This window comes from Ptychodera flava, assembly GCF_041260155.1.
Source record: "Ptychodera flava strain L36383 chromosome 3 unlocalized genomic scaffold, AS_Pfla_20210202 Scaffold_25__1_contigs__length_14229661_pilon, whole genome shotgun sequence".
NCBI lineage: Eukaryota > Metazoa > Hemichordata > Enteropneusta > Ptychoderidae > Ptychodera > Ptychodera flava.
Genome location: NW_027248279.1, coordinates 9,950,144 through 9,974,133, shown reverse-complemented (window position 1 = coordinate 9,974,133; position 23,990 = coordinate 9,950,144). Strand labels below are relative to the sequence as shown.

General features: G+C 36.5%; 1 protein-coding gene across 2 annotated transcripts; it reads left to right on the top strand.

Moving 5' to 3' along the window:
* The first annotated feature begins 1,295 nt into the window (after positions 1 to 1,295).
* LOC139125340 (alpha-N-acetylneuraminide alpha-2,8-sialyltransferase-like) lies at positions 1,296 to 23,793 on the top strand. Of its 2 annotated transcripts, XM_070691435.1 has the most exons (8): positions 1,298 to 1,995; positions 8,906 to 9,005; positions 13,826 to 14,469; positions 15,882 to 16,023; positions 17,392 to 17,504; positions 19,764 to 19,853; positions 20,601 to 20,842; positions 23,360 to 23,793. In XM_070691435.1, exons 2-8 carry the CDS (start codon positions 8,997 to 8,999, stop codon positions 23,593 to 23,595), a joined length of 1,476 nt encoding a protein of 491 aa, XP_070547536.1. In that variant the 5' UTR covers positions 1,298 to 1,995; positions 8,906 to 8,996; the 3' UTR covers positions 23,596 to 23,793. The 2 variants fall into 2 exon arrangements, with proteins under 2 accessions (XP_070547537.1, XP_070547536.1); XM_070691436.1 differs by lacking the exon at positions 19,764 to 19,853 and having other exon boundaries at positions 1,296 to 1,995.
* The last annotated feature ends 197 nt before the right edge of the window (positions 23,794 to 23,990 follow it).

Genomic DNA, 23,990 nt, shown 5'->3' with positions numbered 1-23,990 from the left:
AGACAGACAGATTAGGCTTTATCATCAATAACAAAGAGATTGATGATTGCCGTTGTTTCAAAGGGCCGTTTCAATTGAGACTGCTACCAATAGTACCGTTGTTACAGTCATGGAGATACTGAAAAAATCGTGGCGTTCCATTCATTCGACAATGTGGACTCAAACAGTTAATTCATACATAATGCTTCTTCAAAAGAAAGGCCAATATATTTCGGCTGCAAAATGTAATATCGTCTGACAATTATCTCCAATATCGCTGCTTGAATGCTTCAAGACATCATGCTTTGTTCTCCAGGAAATTGGAAGTTTTACACCTTTGAAGTTTCTATTTGTGATATTACGCGTCAAAACGGCTGACTTTTGACTTCTTTAGTAGACGTTGTCGAAAAAAAAAGTATCATGACGTCAGTAAATTTACATACGAAAATAGGATCATAACGCTTCGAAATCATACAACTGAATCGTTAAATTTGTAAGATCTTTAAAAGACGAATGGGGTCAATGACCGTACTCAGCGTCACTGATTGATTTCCTGATTTGCTTGCGTGGAAAACGCCAACAATAGCACTGGTTTGAGTTCTCTTCTCTGCCTGGCAATTACACATCGGTGGTAAAGAGAGTGTCAGGACATTTCGCATCGAACGGAGAACAACTACAATTTTCACACACTGCCAGGACATTGGGAAATCAATATCGCAGAAAGTGTTAATTATACGTCCAGTGTAAATCCCCTTTTTGATTCATCGATAGTAGTTGAAGATACTGGTTTCAACTAGATATGACAGATTATATCGATCAAACGCCTCACGTTGTCTCGACGATGTGTATTTCTCAGACTGTCGTTACAAAGCTACAAGGTCCAACAACGCTTACCTATGATTTAGTGATTATTCATTAGCTGCAAGACAGATTGCAAGGTTCGTTGATATTGCGTTTTCTGCGAAAAGACGACTTTTACTTTCGAATCATACGTTCAGTTAGATAATTGCTTTAAATGGTATAATTTATTGTCCTCAACTCCTTCTATGTCCGTACATGTTTGAAGTAATGGTGACTTATAAATCAATTTGACCGGAAATTCAAAATAAGAGAGCTGCAGATCACAATAAGAAATAGATTACTTATAATTTTTGCTATGTTCTATATGGCACAAGACCACTAATGTATTTCCCATAGGCCACCACAGAAGCGCTGAGCTCAATTTTCCTATTTTAAAACATTCAGCGGCACGAATCCTCTTAACAGGTGTTAGGTCAATGTCAGCTTGACTACTGATTAATTTTTCGTGTCCACGGAAATTTTGAGATAGCGATGAAAATAGCGCCCTCAGTGGTCTTTTTGACAAAATTCAGGCTTATTGTTATGATTTCTATTAGCCCTAGAACTCCTCATATTACCCCCAAATGCTTCAGCCATTATTCACAACAGTCTGCATTTTGATTCAGGCAGAAAAATATCTTTACAAAAATTCTTGACGTTGAAGTTCAAACTAAACAAGCATCCATACAGATATCAAAACTTCAAGGTCTGCACTATTTTTTTTCCGAACTATCTTCGTAACGAACCCGGAAGTGAATTAGTGGGCTTGTGCCATATGTCTAACTCGCCGATTCTAAACCTTTTAAAGTCATTTATAAACGCGAAACTAAAATAGTGAAATTTATACAAGGATCTTGTAAGGTCATTCATTATTGCACGTTACAATGCAGCAACATGGCGCCTTGTAATATCAATTATTTGCACTGTCGAGTTTACTGAAACAATTTTAATTTTATGCCGACGTATGAGCACAAGAGGGCAGAGTAATCACAGCACTATATTCTGAGCCGGAATCATAGTATCGAGATTAAACCCGGCTTGTTCCGGGTATACGGAAGACCGCTGAGGGCGCGTCATTGAGTGGAAGGAAATTAGAGCTGCCTACCGAACGAAGAGCTGCAAGAGGATCCACACTTCGACTCAGTCGTAGGAGGAAGTGAAGATCCAATACGGTTGGTAAGTAAATGATATCTCTCTATAAATACTGTTTTCAGTGAGTGAGGTCACCAATTGTGTGTGTTTGTGGCAAGCGGATACCTTCACGTCTTAACCAGTGATAAATCTCTTTTAAATATCAATAGAGCATTAAGCCCATTTTCTAAGGCTCGGATCATTTACATGACATACAATTACACTAGTCGATTTCACTGAGGTCGAAGGTAATTTTTTCGAATTTTAAATCTCAATAGTCTGTGTATTACTAGTTATCTAACTACATCAATCTTGATGAGCAACAACTAATTATAATACCAAAACAATTTTCTTAACCTCATTTGTAGATAATTTATTTCTCTTAATATCCATTTTTATATTTTTGCAAACCTGTTTATTGAGGACATTAAGAATTCGCAATCTTACATAACAATACAAAAAATTTCGCTATTACTCCTATTATTTTTGCGCGGGAAGTGGAACAGTAAATATATCAACAATTTATATCAAAATTGGGTGTCGTTGCTTCCTTCTTTATCTGCATGTAGCGAGAGTGAAGCTAAATATTTAAAATGGCTGAAAACTGTTGTCTTTAATGCCCTTTGTACGTCAATATTATCAAGAAAGGCTCTACCGATTGACTTCAATATGCATTACTATGGCGAATGTTATTGTCCATAAATGCAAGTTTTGTCTTCAGAATTCATTAACATCCCTATCAAAATTACAAACAGTGACGAAGAACACAGATCGTATAAATGTGGTATTTTCGTGTAGCTTGTTTGCGCCAATACAAGCTTCTATGGAATTTAATGGTTGATAATTTGTATTCACATGTCGGGGGTCTTTAAAAACCATAAGTTTCAGCGGACAAAGTTCGTTTTGAAGAAAATTTTAATAATTGAGTTGACTCCACGTATAGGTGTGATGTTATGCAAGAATTGCTTCAAATGCATTGAGTGCAGCCTAAATTTCTTGATTAAGTGACTTTCGATGACAGCAACTATGTCTGATAAAAAGAATATCACGATGAATCAATGAAACAGATTGCCTTTCACGTTTACTTTTCTTGACTGTTTTTCATCTGAATTTCTCTTCTGTGGAGCGGACATTACATAACCAAGTCTAGCCTACTTTGTCTCGCCTTTTGTATATCGCTTCTACTTTCACTTTGTTGTTTTGATAACCTTCATATTCACTTAATATGCAAAAATGGAGGCTCCTCTTTTTTGCTGAATCACAGCCCCCCCCCCCCCCCATGTGATGGAGGGGCTGTGGCTAAATATAGTTCCTTTACGTTTCGGACAGGCCTCTAGTGTGCGAGTGGGTGAGTCCATACGCTACCCACGTGATAGTCAATGGGCTTGTAGCTATGATCATTCTTCGAAATCGCTTGTTAGCAATAGAATGACGTGACGTGAAGTGAAATGAAATAAATTTCATTCTTTCGCTGGTTTTGTGGAAGACATTCATAGTAAGTCCCCTTCAAGTTTTACTAAGCAGGGATAGAAAAATGTTTATGCGTTTTTCTGTCGAAACACACTCTTGGATTCGATCTAGGTCATGCATGCTATGTTATAGATGCATGGTTTTGTAGAATACCAAACTTCGCAGAAATAGGAAATCTAAAATGCAGTGGTCTGCCTTAAAATGATGGCAATATGGGAAGTAGTACTTTCTAAATTGACAAGTTGCCAACAATGCCTGGTGTATCTATCAGCTAAGAGGTAATATCAGTCTATAATAAAGAAATCAACTCTGCGAAAGGTGAAATATTGTCTGGAAAAAGGTGACGCGTAGTCAAAGCAACATACCACATCCGGCATGTTAATTTTCAAGGACGCATCATTTGCAAAGTTTGTTTGTGCTGACCTGGTTACGCTGTTTTGACTACGTCTGACGTTTTGTACGTCTGACTTCCTTATAGACAATTGTTCAACTTTCGCAAAGCTTATTTACTTTGTGGTCGACTGATATTACCGCTAGACGATAATATACGCCTTATATTGTTTGCAAGTCCTCAATTTAGAAAGTATTTTTATTACCCGAATAGCTAGCCAACAGTGTAACGCGAACCACAGCTACCAATTACACCATAAAGTATGTAATAGTCTAAGTCGAATAAGTTGTCCTACGATGTCAACAAATGCAGACTGCCAGGGAGACTCAGCGGACTCTACTGTGTATATAACAGCCATAAGTGCACTGTTTATGATAGTGTTTCATTAAAAAATTTGCAACATACAATTGTTATACGGCATATCCTAAGGGAGCCTTCAGTAATTACAGGGAGGTGGGCCGGGGGGGAGGGTTTCGTGCACACCTGTACCGTAAAATGTGACCCTCCCCCTATCCTCCTGTCTAAAATGTGACCCTCCCACTTGTCCGACATTCTAAAACCTGACCCCCCCCCCTCACCACTGTGGTATTACCCCAGGAATAACTGAAACAGTATCAGCTAATTTACATAACAATTGGTTAATATGGTAGTCTATGAGAGAACTATGCACACTTTTTTCCAATATAAAACTGACAATATCTTTGCATTTATGTACATTTGATAATTGATATACACTTTTTCACCTGTTGTATATGTTTTTGTCTCTTGTCTTTTATCAGTTTTAACTGTTCAAGGTGTTTAATGTAGGATACCATTGCATCTTCTTTGCTTGTGAAACTTGCTGGTGATTTCCTTTTCAGGAAATATCACACGGACAATCAAAGTTTTGGCCATAAAATCAGCTTCTGTCAAAAGTCAACCTCCCCCCAAGATAGGTTTATAAAAAGTAACCCTCCCCTTGGACTGTTTTCTAAAAACTGACCTTCCCCTAAATCCCCACCCCCCTGTAATTTCTGAAGTTACCACATCCAATTGAAAAGCAAAATTGTTCACTTTAAATCTCTCCAAATATACTGAAATACTGTTTTTTACAGAAAGCTTTCGACCGCTTTACTGCGTGTCGAATTCATCCAAGCTGGAGTAGCCGTACCGCCACGAAGTATTGTCCACATTGGCTAGACTTTTGTGTCATAGCTGTGAGGGTTATATTCATTGAATAACACGCCAATGGGACGGAGTCCAGCGTCTGTGCCAAGTAGTATTGATAATCTTGAAATAGGAACTCTGAATGTGATGTGTCGTGGATTAAATTGCAACCCTCGGGTCAATATTTGAAAAAATGCCCCGTTCCGAACAGAACAGAATAGAGGCTGAATAAACATCGCAAAAATTAATATCAGTGTAATTGTATGTTACTGTGAAAAGAGCTTTTACGCGGGAACGTGATGTTAAATCGTCGTATAGCCTCTTTAAGCTGCCTCTTTGTCGAGAGCTAAAAGGGGTATTGTGTAACCGTGTTCCATCTACAAGGCCATTTCCTTTCTTTCGCCTAGTTGAAGCGTTGTATTCATTGCTTCGCGTCGATAAAGTTTGTGTGACAGTGAGCGTACGAGCGTGAGCGATTCCGTACTCTAAAGCGTGTGGAGGGGTCAGAAAAATGTAACAACTTAGTTCGGTTATTGAACCAATCTTTTTTGAGATTGGGGATTTGGCCGAGCAGGTTTGTCTGTGGCTTCTACGCTAGGCGACTGGGTGCCGTGAGTTGTGAGTTCTAATCCGACTGAAACCACCATATTTCGACGGCTGCGCTAGTCGTTTTAGTTTTTAGGACTATGATCTTCCAATTAAATGTATAAATTATGATGTTTATAGTTTTCCCATCAAAACTCGCAAAATTATGCGCACATATTTGTGTATTTGTGAACCCATCAATTGACCCATCTACCAACATAAAATTGATGTTATTACTATATTGATGAAATCTGTCTTGAAAGGGGCAGGTTCTTTTTCAACTTTATCTCTAAGGAAATTGATTAACTGTGCACAGTTTACAAAGTATAATGAAGGAAAAAGATCACATAAACAGTCAAAGTCAACGGCTACTAATTCAAGAACTAGAGATTAAGTACTGCCCGTTTAAATAGACTGTTATTCTAATTTGTCTTTGAAAGGGTTGTTACAATTGGACAATTTTAAAATACTAATGCATGCAAATTCAGTCTGAAAAGTGTCCTACGGGATATCCTCTAGTTCTTTAAACTGTTTAGACATCGATGCATTTTCTAATGCCACAGGGGTAGTTTTCTAATGTCACAGGGGTAGTTTTCCATTATAAAGCCAAATTATATAAATTTCTCCACGCCACCAATAAATCGCGAGACGGTGACTGACTGGTCAGTGAGTAGAAAATGGTCAACAGCTGTTGTGTAGTCGGGTGATCAGCGGTTACAAATCGTGTTTTAAGCTGAACAATGTTACTTTCTCCATTGACCATTTCGTTGCAACGGACGAAATTCTTGAAGCCTTCCGTCAGTTACCCGAAGAGAAATCAGGCGGAGCTGACAACAGTTACAGCAGAGTATCTGAAGTTTTCTCACACAAATATCCTTCCGCTGCTTGCACATTGTTTTAACGCAATGCTTTCCCATGGTTATTTGCCTTCTCGTCTCACTGATGTTATTTTGGTTCCTATCATCATGGATAAAATAAAGCTGGCCAGTGACGTCTCAAACTACCGTCCCATAGCATTGGCTACTATTTTTTCAAAGGTGCTGGAGCATATTGTTCTTAAGAGATGTCAGTAGCATATGATTTCTCATTATCTTCAATTTGGTTTCAAACGTAACCATTCTACTGATCTCAGTTTATTCGCCTTCAAAGAAATAGTTGATTATTATACCAGCAAAGGGGGTCCGATGTTCGTTTGTTTCCTCGATGCATCGAAAGCATTCGAACCGCGTGATGCAGAAGCTCATTGGCAGGAAGTTCCGTGGTATAGAAACCACTTGTTTTGTGTGCGATGGGGGAAATTCAATGTCTGATTGGTTCTCTGTAAGTAATGGTGTAAGGCAAGGAGGGGTGCTCTCTCCTTACCTTTTTAACATTTACATTGATGATCTAATTCAGAAGCTTTGTGACACTAGCATTGGGTGTAATATCTGTGGTGTCATAGCAAATAACTTAAGCTATGCAGATGATATGACACTTCTCAGTCCAAGTGTGAAGGGTTTACAGTATCTTCTTTATGTATGTGAAGATTACGGTAAAGAAAATGACATAATTTATAAATCCAAAAAATCGGAATGTATGGTTTTTAATGGAAGAAAGATTATCGTCTCTCGTACACCTTGTGTAATGCTCAACGGTAGCAGGGTAAAATTTGTTATTCGGCACAATCGCTTGGGGCATGTTATTACTAGTGATAAGGCTGATGATGTTGATATTGAAAGACAAAGACGTACTTTCTGTGTTAGAGCCAATATGCTATTGAGACAATGTAAACACTCTACCGATGTCAAGAAAGTGTTGTTTTCTGCTTAGCAGTGCTACAACACCGTCCCTCTGGAGGGACGGTGGCTACAAATATGTTTGTGTCTAACATTATATTACCATGCCCTGCGCGTCGCATTTTGATTGGTCGAGCTAAACCACGTGACTGACCACAAATATACAGTAATGGTTTGTTTACATGCCCGTGAATATGAATAATAAGATTAACAACTCAAAGTATCGTAATTTTACAGCTAAAAACGTAAATCATAATCAATCACAAAATAAAATGAAGCACTTGTGGGCCGAGTTGAGATACTTTTTTCCGAAAACATCTCCGGTTTTGCCAAATTTTTACAGCGCGCGTGACAGTGCGTCGCGTATTGCTCAATTCTGGGGCCCAGGTGTCGTTCGCTTAGGAAATTTTCGCAAATTTTGACGGTTTTCTTGGGTTCGTTGATAATATAATGGAAATAACAGACTCCGCCCTGACAATTAACGTTGACTTATGGGCGCGGGCTCAAGGAAAGCCAAAATTTACGGGCAAGGCTTATCTTTTGGTTTCCTCTCGCCCTTGCACATAAATAAATGCTAATGGTCAGCGCGTCGCCCGTTATTTCTATAATATTATGTCTCTCGGCGAAGTTATCCGACAAAGTATTTACAACTGTAAATGCAAAATTGATAGATTTTTCAAACGCAATGACTTCTGTCATATGTACTTCAGACTGGAATTGCCGCAGTAAGATTTTTTCCGTTTCTGGAGGAAGCAGTTTTACACAATTTAAGTCTTTCTTTCGCAAGTGTTTCTCATTTCTCTGTTTCTTCTTTCTGTATTTTTTTGATTATTTCAGTTTAATTTTCCCTTTGTTTTGTAATGCTGATATGGACACATTGTCTGAAATAAACTTTAATAAATAATAATGATAATTACTCTGATAAAGTTTTTTTGTGCGATGTGTGATACCGTGTAAATAAGTGTGAGGGCTTCATGAACTGTTCAGCGTGTGGAGGGGTCACAGTCAGAAAAATTGCTACAACTTAGCTCAGTTATTGAACCACTCTTTTTATAACTTTATAAGTGGAGAAGTGGCTGAGTTGTTTTGACTGTGATCTCATCGCTAGGTGACTGGTTGCCGTATGTTATGAGTTCAAATCCGATCGAAAATCTTCTGAATTATTAAAAGGAGAGAGTTTCCATCTCTGGAAATATCACATATATCAAAGGCAGGAATGACGTTTGTAGTGCAATGTTACATTTGTAATGCTGTGAACGAGTTCTATATTCAGATTATGTGAAAAAGCGAGGAATCATACTCAGGCCTTTTAGAATTCCAATGAGGCGTGTAAGAGAGCCTCTTATCGAGTCAAAACAAAACATGGCTAAAAATTCAAAAAATCGTGCCTTGGTGATTATACAAGACGCTGCTTAGCCATGAACTTAAGTGAATTGAATAGAATTGAAATGACCTTACTCATTTGCAGGTTTTGTACAACATTCCAGGACTAAGTCTAAAAATCGTGCCTCGATGATTATGAAATACATCATTTGGCAATGAACTTTACTAAATTGACTAGGACTGAAATGACGTCATTTATTTGCAGGTTTCGTAGAAGATACCAGGACTAAGTCTATCTCCTGCCAGCTTATGCTAACCACGGATTAAGGGGCAATTTAAACTGTTAATCATAGAAAATGGAAAAGGTATGTTTTTTTTGCACTCGTTACAGACTATTCACAACGTTCTATATCATCGATGCATTTTTCCGTGGAATGAAAAACGTGGTTTAGGAATAGGAAATTTTAAAGAAAATCAGGAAATATACATTTCAATAGTTTCTTGTTCCATTTCCTGATGTTGCTTCTGTTTTTTAATTTTATCACAACAGTTCAGGCACTTTAAGAGACCACACAGTTTAAATATGTCTTGTATTCTATATTTTCTTGCTATCAATTTAATTCTAAATTATATTTATCTTTTCCATTGTATTTCTCGTTCTTAACAATTGTAATTTATATTCCCCAAAGTCAAACACAACCCCTTCGAGAAAAGATGAGAGTTGTAAAAGAAAATTGTGTTTTCTTCGCTTCCTTTGACTAATACCAGACTTCTTAGTTTAATATTTCTTGCAGATATAAAATATCAAAAGATATTGTATTTGTATCACCCTTTTCCTTCATCTGATAGGTTTATCTTACAACCCTTATTATTCCACACTCGCTTTCAAACCACACCATGGTTTGCATGATCAACAAAGCTACACATTATTTCATCATATTTCGCAGTTCAGGGTTCTTAAACAATTTTTACCGTGGTCGTGTTACAACTTCTGATATACCAATCAAGGAAACAGTGTGTCACAAAATAATGTCATAGCGTACAATTGCAGAGCCACGAAGAGATATCAGATACAGTGAATCAGGTGTGAATAAAAAAACAAAGAAAAGTTTAACTTTTCATAAAATGGGCGAATGTTAAAGAGGCACTCCCACTTGGTAACATTTTTAAAACACATTTTTTAATGCCAACGGTCGATATTTGACATGGCGACTGCGCGCGGATCGCGAGATATCGATAAAAACATGTCCTCAAAAAAGTTGAAGTTTGAATTCCGGTGGCCCACTTGAATTCAGCTTCCGAATATAGAACGTTCGGCACTGGGGCCATTGTCAACAAAGCTATGGAGTACGAGTCTACGCTGACGCTGCTGTACGCCACAGCAGTACCACTCGCGTCGGTGAACGGTCATGTCCCATGGGAGAAAGCCGAGTCCTACTGACTCGGCAAAAAAACGAAAAACAAAGTTTGCTGATTCCACCAGAATTCGCATAGGTGACTAGCACAGATAGATGCGGTTGATACATAGTATGCATAGTGGCCGCCGCGTGGTATGCGCGCATACCACACGCGGCGGCCGCTATGTATCGAACCACGCGTAACTGTGTGGCAGACGACAAAATGTAGTCATCAGAGGCAACTAATATTTTACACGTAAAAACTGATATCTATGTGGTATTGTTTAAACATTTAATACAACTGATTGAGAATAATGAAAACGACAAAAACTAAGGAGAAGTTTTAAAAAAGAATTACCAGAGGTAAAGGCATTGATAATGATGTATATAAAGTCATCGCAGTAGGAGGTAGGTAAATTAATTGCGTCATTCGAACGTTTTTGGACTCCTTAGAATATCGTCAATCAGCACAACAACACACTTTCGGGGGATTTCGGGTCATAAGCAAAACGATCGTAAAACTTCGGGATGTGAAAATACGCTCGGGAAATGACATGTTTTTATCGATATCTCGCGATCCGCGCGGAGTCGCCACGTCAAATATCGACCGTTGGCATTAAAAAATGTGTTTTAAAATGTTACCAAGTGGGAGTGCCTCTTTAATTTGAATATCTCAGCATATAATTTCGATGATGTAATTATGCCACTTTATGGAACATTCAACAAATTAACCCCTGAAGGGTAATCCAAGAGTTTTGATGATATGCTTTGCGTCACAAACTGTTAAATATTGATAATGAAAATACAAATGTAAAACGATAAGCGATGGTAGTATAAGGTCAAACACAAGATACCGGGATTTATGTTCGAGTAGATAGTGCAGCGAAGGTATAGTCCGAGACGGGTAATGTCAAAGACAAGATCTCGCTTTTATTAGATTTTGTTCGCATAACATATCCTTTTATCGCACGTCAAAAATCAAAGAGAAGACGAATCGAGCCACTGTGACCTTATCCGTCATAACAATAGAGTGTGTCAGCTTGGAACGATAGCATCATGCATGAAGATGACTGTGTATCGCTACTAAAGTACTAGTCGTTGCCACTGTCGAAATATTAATTTCATGTAATTTAAGGAAACAAAATTAATGCAAAAATAACAGCACGCCACAACCCCAGCGCGTAATCTGTAGAGAGAGCATATAAGTCATTTTTACTTGTCCGTAGAGGCTAACCACAGAATATAAAGTTCTTAAATAATAACAATACCATTTTGACCACATAGTCCATGTGATGGTGTCGTGAAGTTATGTAATAGTTAAATAGGTTGTTTCTCAAACAATTATAAAGATGTTTTTAACATTAAAATCTCAAATAATTTATTTCAGTAAATGTCCGCTCTGGAGTAAAAATAATCGAGGTAAACTATTTTGAGCAATGTAGACCCGTGCATAGGACGCTGGGCTAAATCTTGTCCCATTAGTAAGCACTTCCGGACGTTTTATTAAAAAGCTGTTTATATTGAAACCTCAACTATAGATAGAGTATGAAATATGTTATCCAATATATAATCTATGTTTTGTGCTATTTAGCCACCTATGTATAAGATTTAGGCTCAGCTATGTCTAATAGTTGAACACTTCCCCAATATTTATTTCAAGGCTATTGAAAGGGGAACTATATTTATGTGTAATCTCATGGAATTTTGTCTGTTTGACGTCATCATATACGAGTTTTTTTTTACACGGAACAGTCTTCTGACTTTTTCGTTCGATGTGTGTAGATCAAAATTATTGTCAAGGATTTCCAAAATACTGTCGCGATTTGGGCTTCATTTTTACGGGATTACTTTTCTTTCATGAGTCAAACTGCTTATCACCCTGAAAATATGGAAAATGGAAAAATAATTTACAGGGTACCTTTATTCATAAATGAAAGTCAATATTGAAAATAAATTGTAATACACGGAATGCCATCTTTACCAATCAGACATGTGGTTTCGGTCACGTGAACTTGTCAATCATTGTCTCGCGTTGTCCCGACGCCAAAGGAAGTCAGCCATCGGCTGGGTGTGAGGCTTGATATACACGATTACGTCATTTGTTTACCCGTAGAACTTGTAGAACAACGTACGTATACCAACAAAGAATGAGGCCTTAATCGAGGTGTAAGAAAACGGCGTGGTATAACTTATCGCAAATTACATTGCACACGCAGCTAGCTTCGATCATCAGCTAAGCATCCAATTGAAAAAAATAACATATATGCCTTTCAGTTTGTAAGAATTCGGTGATGAAACGATCTTGTAACAATAAAGATAATCTTGATCTTACCATAATGACCTAATGTGAACAATATCAGCATAATATCCTAATGATGTGCGTCGATGACAATGGACGACCTTGTACCTACTTTAGGTATCTCAGTTACTATAGGGACCTGAGTTTTGATTATTTGTGGATAATCAATATGAGGCCAACCTTTTCCAAAAAAATTTCGATGACATTAGATGACCTCTGATCTACGTTCAGATATCTCAACAAATGCTTGGGCAAGAAGTTTCATTCATCAAGTATCTCGACCAGAATGTTTAGAAAACTCTGCAATTTTTTATGACCTTGGATGACCTTGGATTTACTTTCCTGTTCACTGGTTTCTCGACAACTGAAACAGGTACAGTTATTTTGTATTGATAAACTACACTACCCACTTAGTTAATTACTCTCAGAAATGGACACTTGATTGATGCCTGACACATAAGGGTATACAACTTATTCAGTTTTTGTATTAAGCATCACGAAACCTTACATCCTAAGCTAACAATTTGGACTAAAAGGTGTTTCTTTATGCAGTTGCCATCACGGTTCGGCTCTGGTACAGCCACTTACTGCTAAATCATAATTATTTATTGCGGCTGAGAGAGAGATCTCATAATCATACTCACATTATAGGCTCACTTGATATCGGTTCAGTCAATAAAAAAATCGAATTCAGGAATCCTTGTTGAGAATCAGTTACAGTAATGTCGCAATGTTTGAGATCTTGCAATGTTTCTATCCCTCGAAAACAGTATGTAGGCACTTTCTAGAACTGATACTGGCAAGATTGTTCTCTAGTCCTAGTAAATATACAAAATGGTATTCTATAGTCACGAATATTAATGATATGGTGTACTTGATCGTAACATCATAACTATTTCCCTCAATTTTTAGTACAACAAACAAACCAAGCAATGTTTCTGAAATTGGTTGGGTTATTGTTCATTGGTGCAGAAATATTCCTCAAATCATTAATTTTACTTCTAACACTGTTTGCATTAAACGAAATCGTGTATTGACAACAGCATAACTAGAAGTCACTTCATAATTCGAGCTCGAAAGTACATTTATTGAGAGTGTTCATAGACTACTGATGGAATTCTATTCTTGTCTATATGTTAAAATAGAATGAATAGATTAAGGTATCAACAAAACTAATCAAGACCGAATATGCTATCCCGTTAATATCTATTCTACCTAAAGTGAATGAGGGGTTGTTAAGTTTCTTTGATTGTATTTGTGTTGTCGTCTGTATCATTTATAATCCTTGTATCTGTTTGGTTTGTTTGCAGTTTTTCTCTTTTCGGCACTATCACATTAGATGCCGTCTTTCATATCATTAAAAACCCCTGAAAGATGATCAGTACCTTCCATTGTAATATCTCAACCATAATATCGCTAAGAGAGACAGGAAGTATGCGATGACAACTTTAAAGTGTTTGACATAACGATATCTTTTTTTCCATTGCAGTTGAGGGGCTTTTGTTGTCTGTTACCAAACCATGTCATGCGAAATATATTACGCATCATGTTGTTGATACTTTGTTGTTATTGCATAGTGATCACAGTGATGACAACATACAGCAGACTGTCACCAATCAAAATAACTGATTATCGACGCCTCGAGACATCTTCAATTCGGAATTGTTCTTGTCATTCCTACTACAACAAAACGAGTATTCAGGTAACACTGGAAACAGACATTACAAATGCAACGACCTTGAACAAAACCTCCAAGATATTCAAAGAAACATCAAAAACCGATGTGAAAAACGACAGCAGAAAATTCGAGGAAAACAAATTACAAGCTTCAAAACAGTTGATTACGAACACGTCTCAGACATCGGAAAAGAAACAATCAGTTTCCGCCATTGATGTTTATAAAAACATTGAAAAAGACTGGACATTCAATGCGACGGTAGCTGAAGAAACATCAAAAACCGATGTGAAAAACGACAGCAGAAAATTCGAGGAAAACAAATTACAAGCTTCAAAACAGTTGATTACGAACACGTCTCAGACATCGGAAAAGAAACAATCCGTCTCCGCCATAGATGTGTATAACAGCATTGAAAAAGACTGGACATTTAATGCCACGGCAGCTGAAGAATTAAGGTTGGAATTTGTTTTGGCAATAGAACACAGATGTAAGGCGCTAATAGCGATAAAATATATATTTAAGGTAATATTTATTTAAAGTTGAAAGACATCAATAGTTCTCTTGGTTATGCAAACAGCTTTAGACAACATATTAAACGTTAAAATGGCATTTTTGTGTAAAAAAGCGTTACTTTATGATGAATTATTTTACATAGTCTTAAAATGATATTTAAAAAATTGTCTTAAATCAATCAATCAATCAGCAAAGCTTATGTAGCGCAAAAATCCAAAAACAGTGTTTTTCTCTATGATGCTCAATGGCTTAACCACACTGTATGCTCTGGAGAACTTACGCGTTTTCAGTTTTCTTTTGTAAGATGACGAGTGGTAGTGCCAACAAAACTATCACCTTGCTGACCGACCATTTTCAAATGGTGCACCAAAACTTTGGAACGCTGCAGCGTTTTGAGCTTGTTGCAACGGGCCTATTGTGTCGTCTGGAGTCTGCATGGAAGTGAATTAAAGTAGTCTAATTTGGCTGTGAAAGATGCATGTTATTAAGATTTGACATGCTTTATTAGTGAGGTAGCATCGTATGGATCCAGTGCGGCGGAGATGGCTTGATTTGCAAGTGTACGTATGTGCTGACGGAAAATGAGATATATATTTGTGATTATTATCAAAGAACATGCCAATATTACGAGCAGATGAGACGGATACGATGGATGTGGAGCCAAGAAAAACATAAGTGTCAATGGACGAGATAGGGCAACACAGGACTTGACGTTTCTGAAGTAATAGTATATGTAGTTTAACTTTGGCATAGACAGGACTATGATCTGAGAGAGTTGAATGATGGACATAAATGGAATCGATGACAAATTCAGAGTTTGTTATGATTAAGTCCTGAATATGACCACGGATATGAGTTTAAGACTTGACAAATTATAACAGACCGCAGAAGTCTATATCATTAGTGAATTTCTTCATGTCAGTATTTTGTGATTCACAATTGTGCAGGTCAAAGCACCTACAATAAACAAGTGGCCTTCATATGAACTGTCTTTGTCTTCCAATTAGTAAACTCCGTGTTTTACCAGCAATTACTTTTTATGTATTAAATTGTGGATATGAATTTGCACACGGGTAATGGAACATCTAATTCAGATCGGCCACATTGCATTCGAAGACCAAAGCTGCCACATTCTGTTAACATATTTGTCACGCAATTCAACAACTAAAAATGTCTCCAGGCCACGCATTGAGACTTGGCTATTGTCTCTTGTCAAACAACATTGTTGAATTTTTTACACTTTTCATCGTCATATCTTCACACATGCATAGTAAATCGATACGCAAAAACAATTTTAGGCTAAACTACGTAATAAAGTGCATGAACCATTATGTTTTTGTTTTTCTCTTTGAAGGGGTCTTTTGGAGCAAAAATGCAATACTTCAGGAATGTGTTTCACAAGTCATGACTCTGTTAAAATAAATGATACTCTGCATTACCTGGCTGTAAAACATTCAATGTTGATGACATCAACAATCCTTGATCGTTTTCCAAAGGTAAGTCGAAGTGGAAACCGTAGTTTTTATGAGATGAACTAAACCTCAAAGACAACATACAATTTGAGTAACAAACAAACTACAAAAATTGCTTAATTGGCAAAAAATGCTAAAGAAAGTAATAATAATAATAATAATAATAATAATAATAATATAATATAATATAATAATTTTATAATTTATGTAATCGCAATAATTCGATTATTAATAGGTCACATTTTTTCCAACAAACATTATGGCATGGGAGCACTTTGGTAGAAAGAAACATGTAGGATATCTGTTTGATGCCTCGTGTTTAAAAAGTAACAATTGGGTATAAAATAACAAATTTTGTCAAGTGCCTTTGTAAATGTCTTAGAACGCAACAAAAAATTCAAAATAGGGGTTTAATATAGAAATAACGGGCGACGCGCTGACCATTAACGTTTATTTATGGGCAAAGGCGAGAGGAAAGCCAAATTAATGGGCGAAGATTGCCGAGCCCGTTAATTTTGGCTTTTCTCAAGCCCTCGACCATAAATAAACGTTAATGGCGAGGGCAGAGTCTGTTATTTCCATTATATTATCAACGGACCCAAGAAAACCGTGAAAATTTACGAAAATTTCCCACGCAAACGACAACGGGGCCCCAGAACTTGTCAGTGTGTAGTCCGCGCGCTGTAAAAATTTTGCAAATCAGGAGATTTTTTCAAAAAAGTGACTAAACTTGGCCCACATGTGTCCCATTTTATTTTGTGTTTGATCATGATCAGTGTGCAAATTACAATTTACGTTTTAGCTGAAAATTTACAATGTTTACGATATTATTCAAAGCGCGTCGCCCGTTATTTCTATATTTGTGGTCGGCCACAGGCATGGTAATATAATGGGTCGCAAAAAACAAAACTGAACTTATACTCATGAAGCCTGTTTCCATTGCAACTATTTGGTAGTTAGAAATATCAATCTTGGGTTTAAAAGACATCAAAAACAATGTCAACTACTCAGCCATTTGTTTCCATGGCAATCGTCATTGGGTTTAAAGTATTGTCCATTGTCATATGCCAATAACTATCTCGCTAAGCATGCAACAAAACTTTCAAAATAGGAGTCGATGGGTTGAAATTAACTATTATTGTCTTAAGTTCATGCAGTCTTTTTTAATGGTGACCATTTTGAGGCAAGAAATATTAGTTCAAAAATACTACAGAAACTAGGTTTCTGATCACTCCAAAAATGTAACAGTAAGCGTAACTCGGTCTTAAAAGTCAAAAGCAATGAAAACAACTATGCCAATATTACTTTATTACTTGATTTTTCTCATTAGTTTACACAGTCACTACAATAATCATAATGACATTGATAGAGGGCCACTGTGCTTTCTTTCAGAAATCCCCGTATAAATTAAATTCGTTCAACAAATGCAGCATTGTTGCCAGTAGTGGGATACTTTTGGGAAGCCAATGTGGAAAAGAGATCGATTCAGCAGATTTCATTGTCAGGTATGGAGCTGTTTATTATCCATGTATAAAACACTAGTCACGCAAGTTAGATTAAACCAGTTTCCTTTATGTCAGGTAATGGATCTTTATCTTGGAAGTGAACGTACATAAGGCTGCATTCATAAATAATGATAGTGAGGGGGCATGAAGGAATCACGATTAATGATCTTAGATCCCCCTCGATTCCCTTAAAACATGGTTAAGTCTCCTCTCTATATGATCAAATTGTTTCAAGTCCCCCTCAAATTATCATATAGCCGCATCTTTTATAGGGATGTACGCACACAAAAAAGCTATTTCGCATTTGTGCTCACAAGCGTCCGACACTACCAGTTTGTAGAGCAATATTTTTATGACTATTTCTTAAATTGAGTCATTTTAAAATGCATCAGTGTACTTTTTTGGATTTATCAGTCCCAGCCCACTTGAATCAATCCAACTCTGGCCAGGTCAATGGTACCTAATGAAGAGCACACAAAAGGATGATTATGAGAGATACTGCAAAATGGAAATTCCTGGCTACAATTTCCCGAATTATGACAAAAAACCTAAGCACAGTGAGCTACCGAAAAATATGTTTTCGAGAGTACGAGGCAGATGTGACTTGGATGTTACTAAAAAGGTTCAACAATGTTGACAATACTGGAGGATATTCCATCAAGTAAACATTTTAATCTGGGAAAATTAAGGTGTAAGCATGTCAAATGTTGGTAAAAAAATACATGATTCCATTAGGCAAACATGTTTTCATTAAAATGTAACTCTTTACTGTTCAAAGTTTAACCTTTTTGTTACTGTACTATGAGAATGCATGTTTCATTCACTGCTTGAACTTCTGCATGAACTTGAAGTGAATGGTTTTATGTATTGATTTGCTGATTTTTGTTAAAAACAGTGACTTAGCATAGTGCATTTGTGGACAATTAAACATGGTAACCCAATTTGTTTTCTTCAATATTTGATCATTCCAATATGCCAGAATTCAAAAATCCCTGATATCTATAAGGTCTTCTTGTCTTCCATGTGCTGCTCTCTGGCATGATCTGGTATATTTCTGTGTCAAGAGCGTCATATGACCAAGCTCTTTTCATCTACATCAAAGTCAGAGATATAGCTATCACTGCCAGTATGGAGTTACAGTGACACTGCCCGTATAGGCAGTAGCTGGATAGTATCTATGCTAACTATGATCATTTCGACAATATCTTTGTTCAGTTTATACAACTACGTTCGTAATCTACTCTCTTACCAACGCAGCCTGTGTATGTGTACCGTGTATTTCTATCATTGATGAATGAAGTTAAGTCTGGTTTCTAATTCAGTTACTATCGATAGTTTTTACATATACAGCATTTGTAGACAAACTGTATTTGGGATTCAGCATTCTGTAAGGAGGCAGCAAGAAATTGTATGTGGTACCCTGTATACAAATATTTAAAACAATCGTTATCAATGGTTGGAGTGTCTGCCTCGTTGTGGGACAAATTTGTTTTTTATAACGAAAATTCGATTGCATTCATACTTTTAAATTTTTTTTCGAGATAAAAGACATAAAATGCGACAAATTCTAGATTTTGTACATTATTACTAACATTTGAAGAACTGGGTGACATACAAATATCAGTCATTTTGAATCACCTATCAAACCTTAAAATCGAAAAATGTAAAAAATAAATGGGAGCCAAAATATTTTCAGTCCCCTTATACACAGAGCAAAACTTTTACGTCCCCCTTTACTACCCCAATAATTTCTGAATCCCCCTGAATTTCTCCAGCCCCTCCTAACGGTACTTGCGAATGCAGCTTCCACAGGTTGCGTAGAGCTTAAAATGCGTGCCTGTTCGTCTGTCTGTCTATCTGTCTGTCTGTCTGTCTGTCTGTCTGTCTATCTGTGCATGCTTACATGCACATGAATCAATGGATGGATGGATGGCTGGATGGATGGTGGCTAGGTGTATGTATGTATGTATGTATGTATGTATGTATGTATGTATGTATGTTAATACTAGTGAAAGGAAAAATTATCGATGTCCTCTGTATTTGTTTTCTGAAAATAGCCTAGAATGGTTAATTTCAGTTATAAGCTTATGTTAAGCTCTACACAGCAGCATATGTGCATGTAAAACACTCCCTCCCACTTTTGTTGTTTTACTGCCCATGTGAAGTTACGGTGAGCTACGTTTTTTCAGTCTAACTGTATATATTCTTGTCCTTAAAACAACAATGTGGGTACTTTCACCTGGTAACTTTCATTTATAGGTTTAATTTGGCCGACACTCAAAAATTTACAGATGATGTTGGATCGAAAACAAGTTTAGTCACGTGTAATCCAAGTATTATAGAAAAGAGGTAAGTATATAAAACAGATCGTCTGTAAGACAAAGTTTGAGGACAATGAAACAGATGACTAATGTAAAACGAAAGTTTAAAAGGTTTTGATGGAAGAAAGATCGTTACTGAGCAGTCGGTAACCGTATGGATAATTATACCATACATTTGAGGGGCGAATTTTGACCTGTCATAATCTATGAACATTATGTCTCTGTCTCTTTTTTCCATTACGTCTGTTAAATGAGCCAAAGTGTTCGGAATCTTTAGCATAGCATACTGCTGTGGGTAATGCTATGTGCTCAATGATCTGCCTGATTCGTGCTCCTAATCAAACCTAGTAGTAGGAGTTTATGGGCTTAAAGAATTATATAATTATTATAATTTACATTGAAATTTGTCTTTGAACACCTGGACTGCAATAAAAAACAAATACGGACTACACCATAAAATACAACACAATAGCTTTAAACGAACACAACACTAGTTTAAAAGTTTCTACTTAAAATGGTAGTTACAATTAACCCTTTGAGTGCTGTAATTTTTTCCCACCAAAAATTTTACTGCAACATTTTACCAGTTTTCAAGAATTTTCCTGTACTTTGTTATCATTATTGACCAAATGGACATATAATTTCATTGGCTACAGTTTCCACCAAAATTTTGGCAACATTTCTGAAAAAATGACTGGGTGTACTTTATAAAGGTTACAAAACTTGACTTTGGCGCTCTAAGGGTTAAAATGTTAGTTTTTTATTTCCTTTTCAGGTATTTGAGTTCGACAAAGAATATAACAGAAAAATTCAGGCAACACATATTAACAGAATATGGAAACACAACTCTCTACATACCAGCTTTTGTTTGTGAAGCTTGTACCGGCCTTGCCTTACGCGCTCAGGATGTGTTGGAATCTACTCACGTTAATGTGGTGTTTCCTCATCCAAGTCACATGTTGTCAGTCAGGAAATTCTGGCGTGGTCACGGGATAAAGAGTAATCAACTCTCAAGTGGTAAGCTTCATTTTCAACATTAACACCGACATGGCATTAACACCGATATGGCACTGAAGCACCACTGTGTTCTGTCCACTTACATCCTTTTCAATCGAATCCAAGAACGACTCAATACTATAATTTGATGATATTTACAATATTTCAAAAACGACAACATCCTTCCAAAGATCCTCTTTGTAAAATCTACAAACATATACATTCTTCATTTTTAAAAGCAGATAGCTGCACTTTTTCCATGGGTCAATTATATGCACATTTTGTTTTTTGAACGATATATTAATACATTTGCTCTGGAATTGATCATGACGTTGTACATTTTGTATTTTCCAAACATAGCAATTGTAGCCCCATATTATCTTGTCTGGTATCAGAATGTAAGTCAATACTGTGCACTGATGATTACATGTGAAGTGAATTCCTAAAAACGCATACCATGACAAGTAGCATCACCTAACAATATCTACATTCTTATGTGTAATTGAGTGAATAAGAGATGTAGAGAAAATTGCCCAGGTGTGTCTTAAAGCTCCAGGAGCTGTACTTTTTGGCTATTTTTTCAAAACTTTTGTAGTGGTTTTCCTACAATTTCTGCATTGAATTGAATTTAATGCCAAGTATTAAGCATATTAACACAACCTATATGACTATAATCAACATAATTATTGCTGAAAATTGTATTCAAGTCCGGACTAGAATTCCTTTGTAAACAATAAACAATGATCACTACACACATACAAGCTGTATTGACAAAAAGAATACTCGAAATTTCTGCATGACAAACGGATTAGGGTCAGACACGGTAGTTGCTATACAGAAGCAGAATACTGAAAAACCTGCCACAAGTTACAGCTTATGTCCCTTTAATTACAACTGTTGTCAAAATAAACAGAAAGAAAACTGCGATCTGACTGCGATATCGAAATGAGTCACAAAACAACTCGATGTTCACGTGACCAAAGTAGTACTGTTTTAAAGGTTTCAGAATGGCTGAGCGATAGTAATCGATGTTAAAACTAATGTGCAAATTGGCTGCTAGCAGCTTTATAAGATCACATAATGAGCAAGATCAAACAGTAGTACATAATTGAGAGTAATATCCATGTACACAACAAGATGAATGGCTGCTGTCCAGTCGTTATCAAATCGTATCGCAAAAGAAATTGATTCGAAGATCTATATGTACACCTGTTCTAGTGACCGTACACGAACTTTGAAGTAAACCGGACAATGTTTTGTCTACCTTACGGCTCTGGACATTATTTTTTTTTAAAAGAAAGTTGTTTTGGTGTTCATTATCAATCATGCTTTGATATAAATTGATGTTGATATGCTTTCTGCAAACTTTGAATGATCTTGATCCAGGTATGTTTTATCTTAGGGTGTAGACATAAGGGTGTAGACATAAAATACGCCTTACACATAATGGCCACCTGGCAGCCTTATTTGTGTGTATTGTAAAACACATCAACATACATATGTATTTATGACATGTTATTATGTTCTTTGCTAAGTTTGTTACAAATTCGTCCAGCTATGTCCTTGAGGGACATAAGCTATAATTTGTGGCAAGTTTTTCAGTATTCTGCTTCTGTATATCAACAACCGTGTCTGACCCTAATCCGTTTGTCATGCTGAAATTTCGAGTATTCTTTCTGTCAACACAGCTTGTATGTGTGTTGTGATCATTGTTTATTGTTTACAAATGAATTCTAGTCAGGACTTCAATACAATTTTCAACAATAACAATGTAGATTATACTAATATAGGTTGTGTTGATATGCTAAATTCTTGACATTAAATTACAGTTTAGGGATTCAATGCAGAAAGTATAGGGAAACCACAAAACAAAAGTTTTGAATAAATAGCCAAAAGATACAGCTTATGGAGCTTTAAGCTCTGCAGCTGGGCATTGCAAATGTGGAAAAGTTGAAATCAATGTTCTTATGGCAGTGCACTGCACTGATAGACGAATTCATTTACATTATGTATTGCAATCGCTTGTACCGCCTTTAAAAGAAATCGATACATGCAAGTCTTATTTATGACTCTAAACGTAGAATATTATTTCAATTGTTCGCCTTGCAGCAATTTCGAACTATGTTGTCAAATAAATCGACGTCCATTTGCATGGCATAAACGTAAGTGTTTGTACCAAGTTTGAAACAAATCTGTCAAGGCACATTTTAGTTATGGTGCTGGACATTATCAATTAAAACAAAAGTTTCTCCTGACGGCCATATTAATTTTTGCCAAAGAAATTAATGTGCATACGTACGACATATACTTGTGTCAAGTTTGAAAGAATCGATTTTGACGTGTCTTAATCATGACTTTGTAAGGATAATCATAAAAAATGAGACATAGTTGGCCTACCTTCAATCTTGAAGTAGTTTATGGGCGTAGTTGTACCTTCATCAGGCTTGATATACTATATAAATAAGCACAAGTGCAAGGTGTGTAAATTGAATATACATATTCAAGTTAACGTATTTCTCCATCTTTCTTCTCTCCCAGGTTTAATGCTTATGACAAGTTTTCTCTCGTTCTGCCAAGAGGTACATCTGTTCGGGTTCTGGCCATTCCAGGTGGACAAACATGGGACACCACTTCCATTTCACTACTATGACCCAAAACACATACCGCAACCGTCAAGGGTGGCAGGAATTGTCCATAACATGCCTTCTGAACTAAATACCTTCATAAATTTGCATAACAAGGGAATAATTCGACTTCATGTCGATAAATGCTAATATTTCGTGCTCGCTTTTTTTTTTTAGTGAAGTGAATGTTGAATTGTTGCACAAGTAATTCTCTCAAATGAGACATTGCCAATATCTTCTTTAGTTCACGAGTAAGGAAACTAAATATTATCTCCGTTGTGTTTATTAACATACAAGATAGTTGTAATTTTTGTACCATATTTCCTTTATGTTTCTTTCACATGATAAGCATGGCCTATGTTTTATATAAAGTATGTTGAAATAAAATGTTTTAATCTTTCCAACATAATACAGGGTCTGAAGAGTGATTTGTTTAGGAAAAGAGTTTTCAAATATGAAACTGCCCATTAAATAAACATATAGCCTGTGTTGACAACTGGGACATAGGAGTTATGAGGCAAAGATCTAGATCAGAAGTAGACAAT

Coding starts and splice junctions, on each gene's coding strand:
- LOC139125340 (XM_070691435.1), top strand. Junction 16,024..17,391: donor TCCTTGATCGTTTTCCAAAG/GTAAGTCGAAGT, acceptor GCTTTCTTTCAG/AAATCCCCGTATAAATTAAA. Junction 19,854..20,600: donor CCAAGTATTATAGAAAAGAG/GTAAGTATATAA, acceptor TTTCCTTTTCAG/GTATTTGAGTTCGACAAAGA.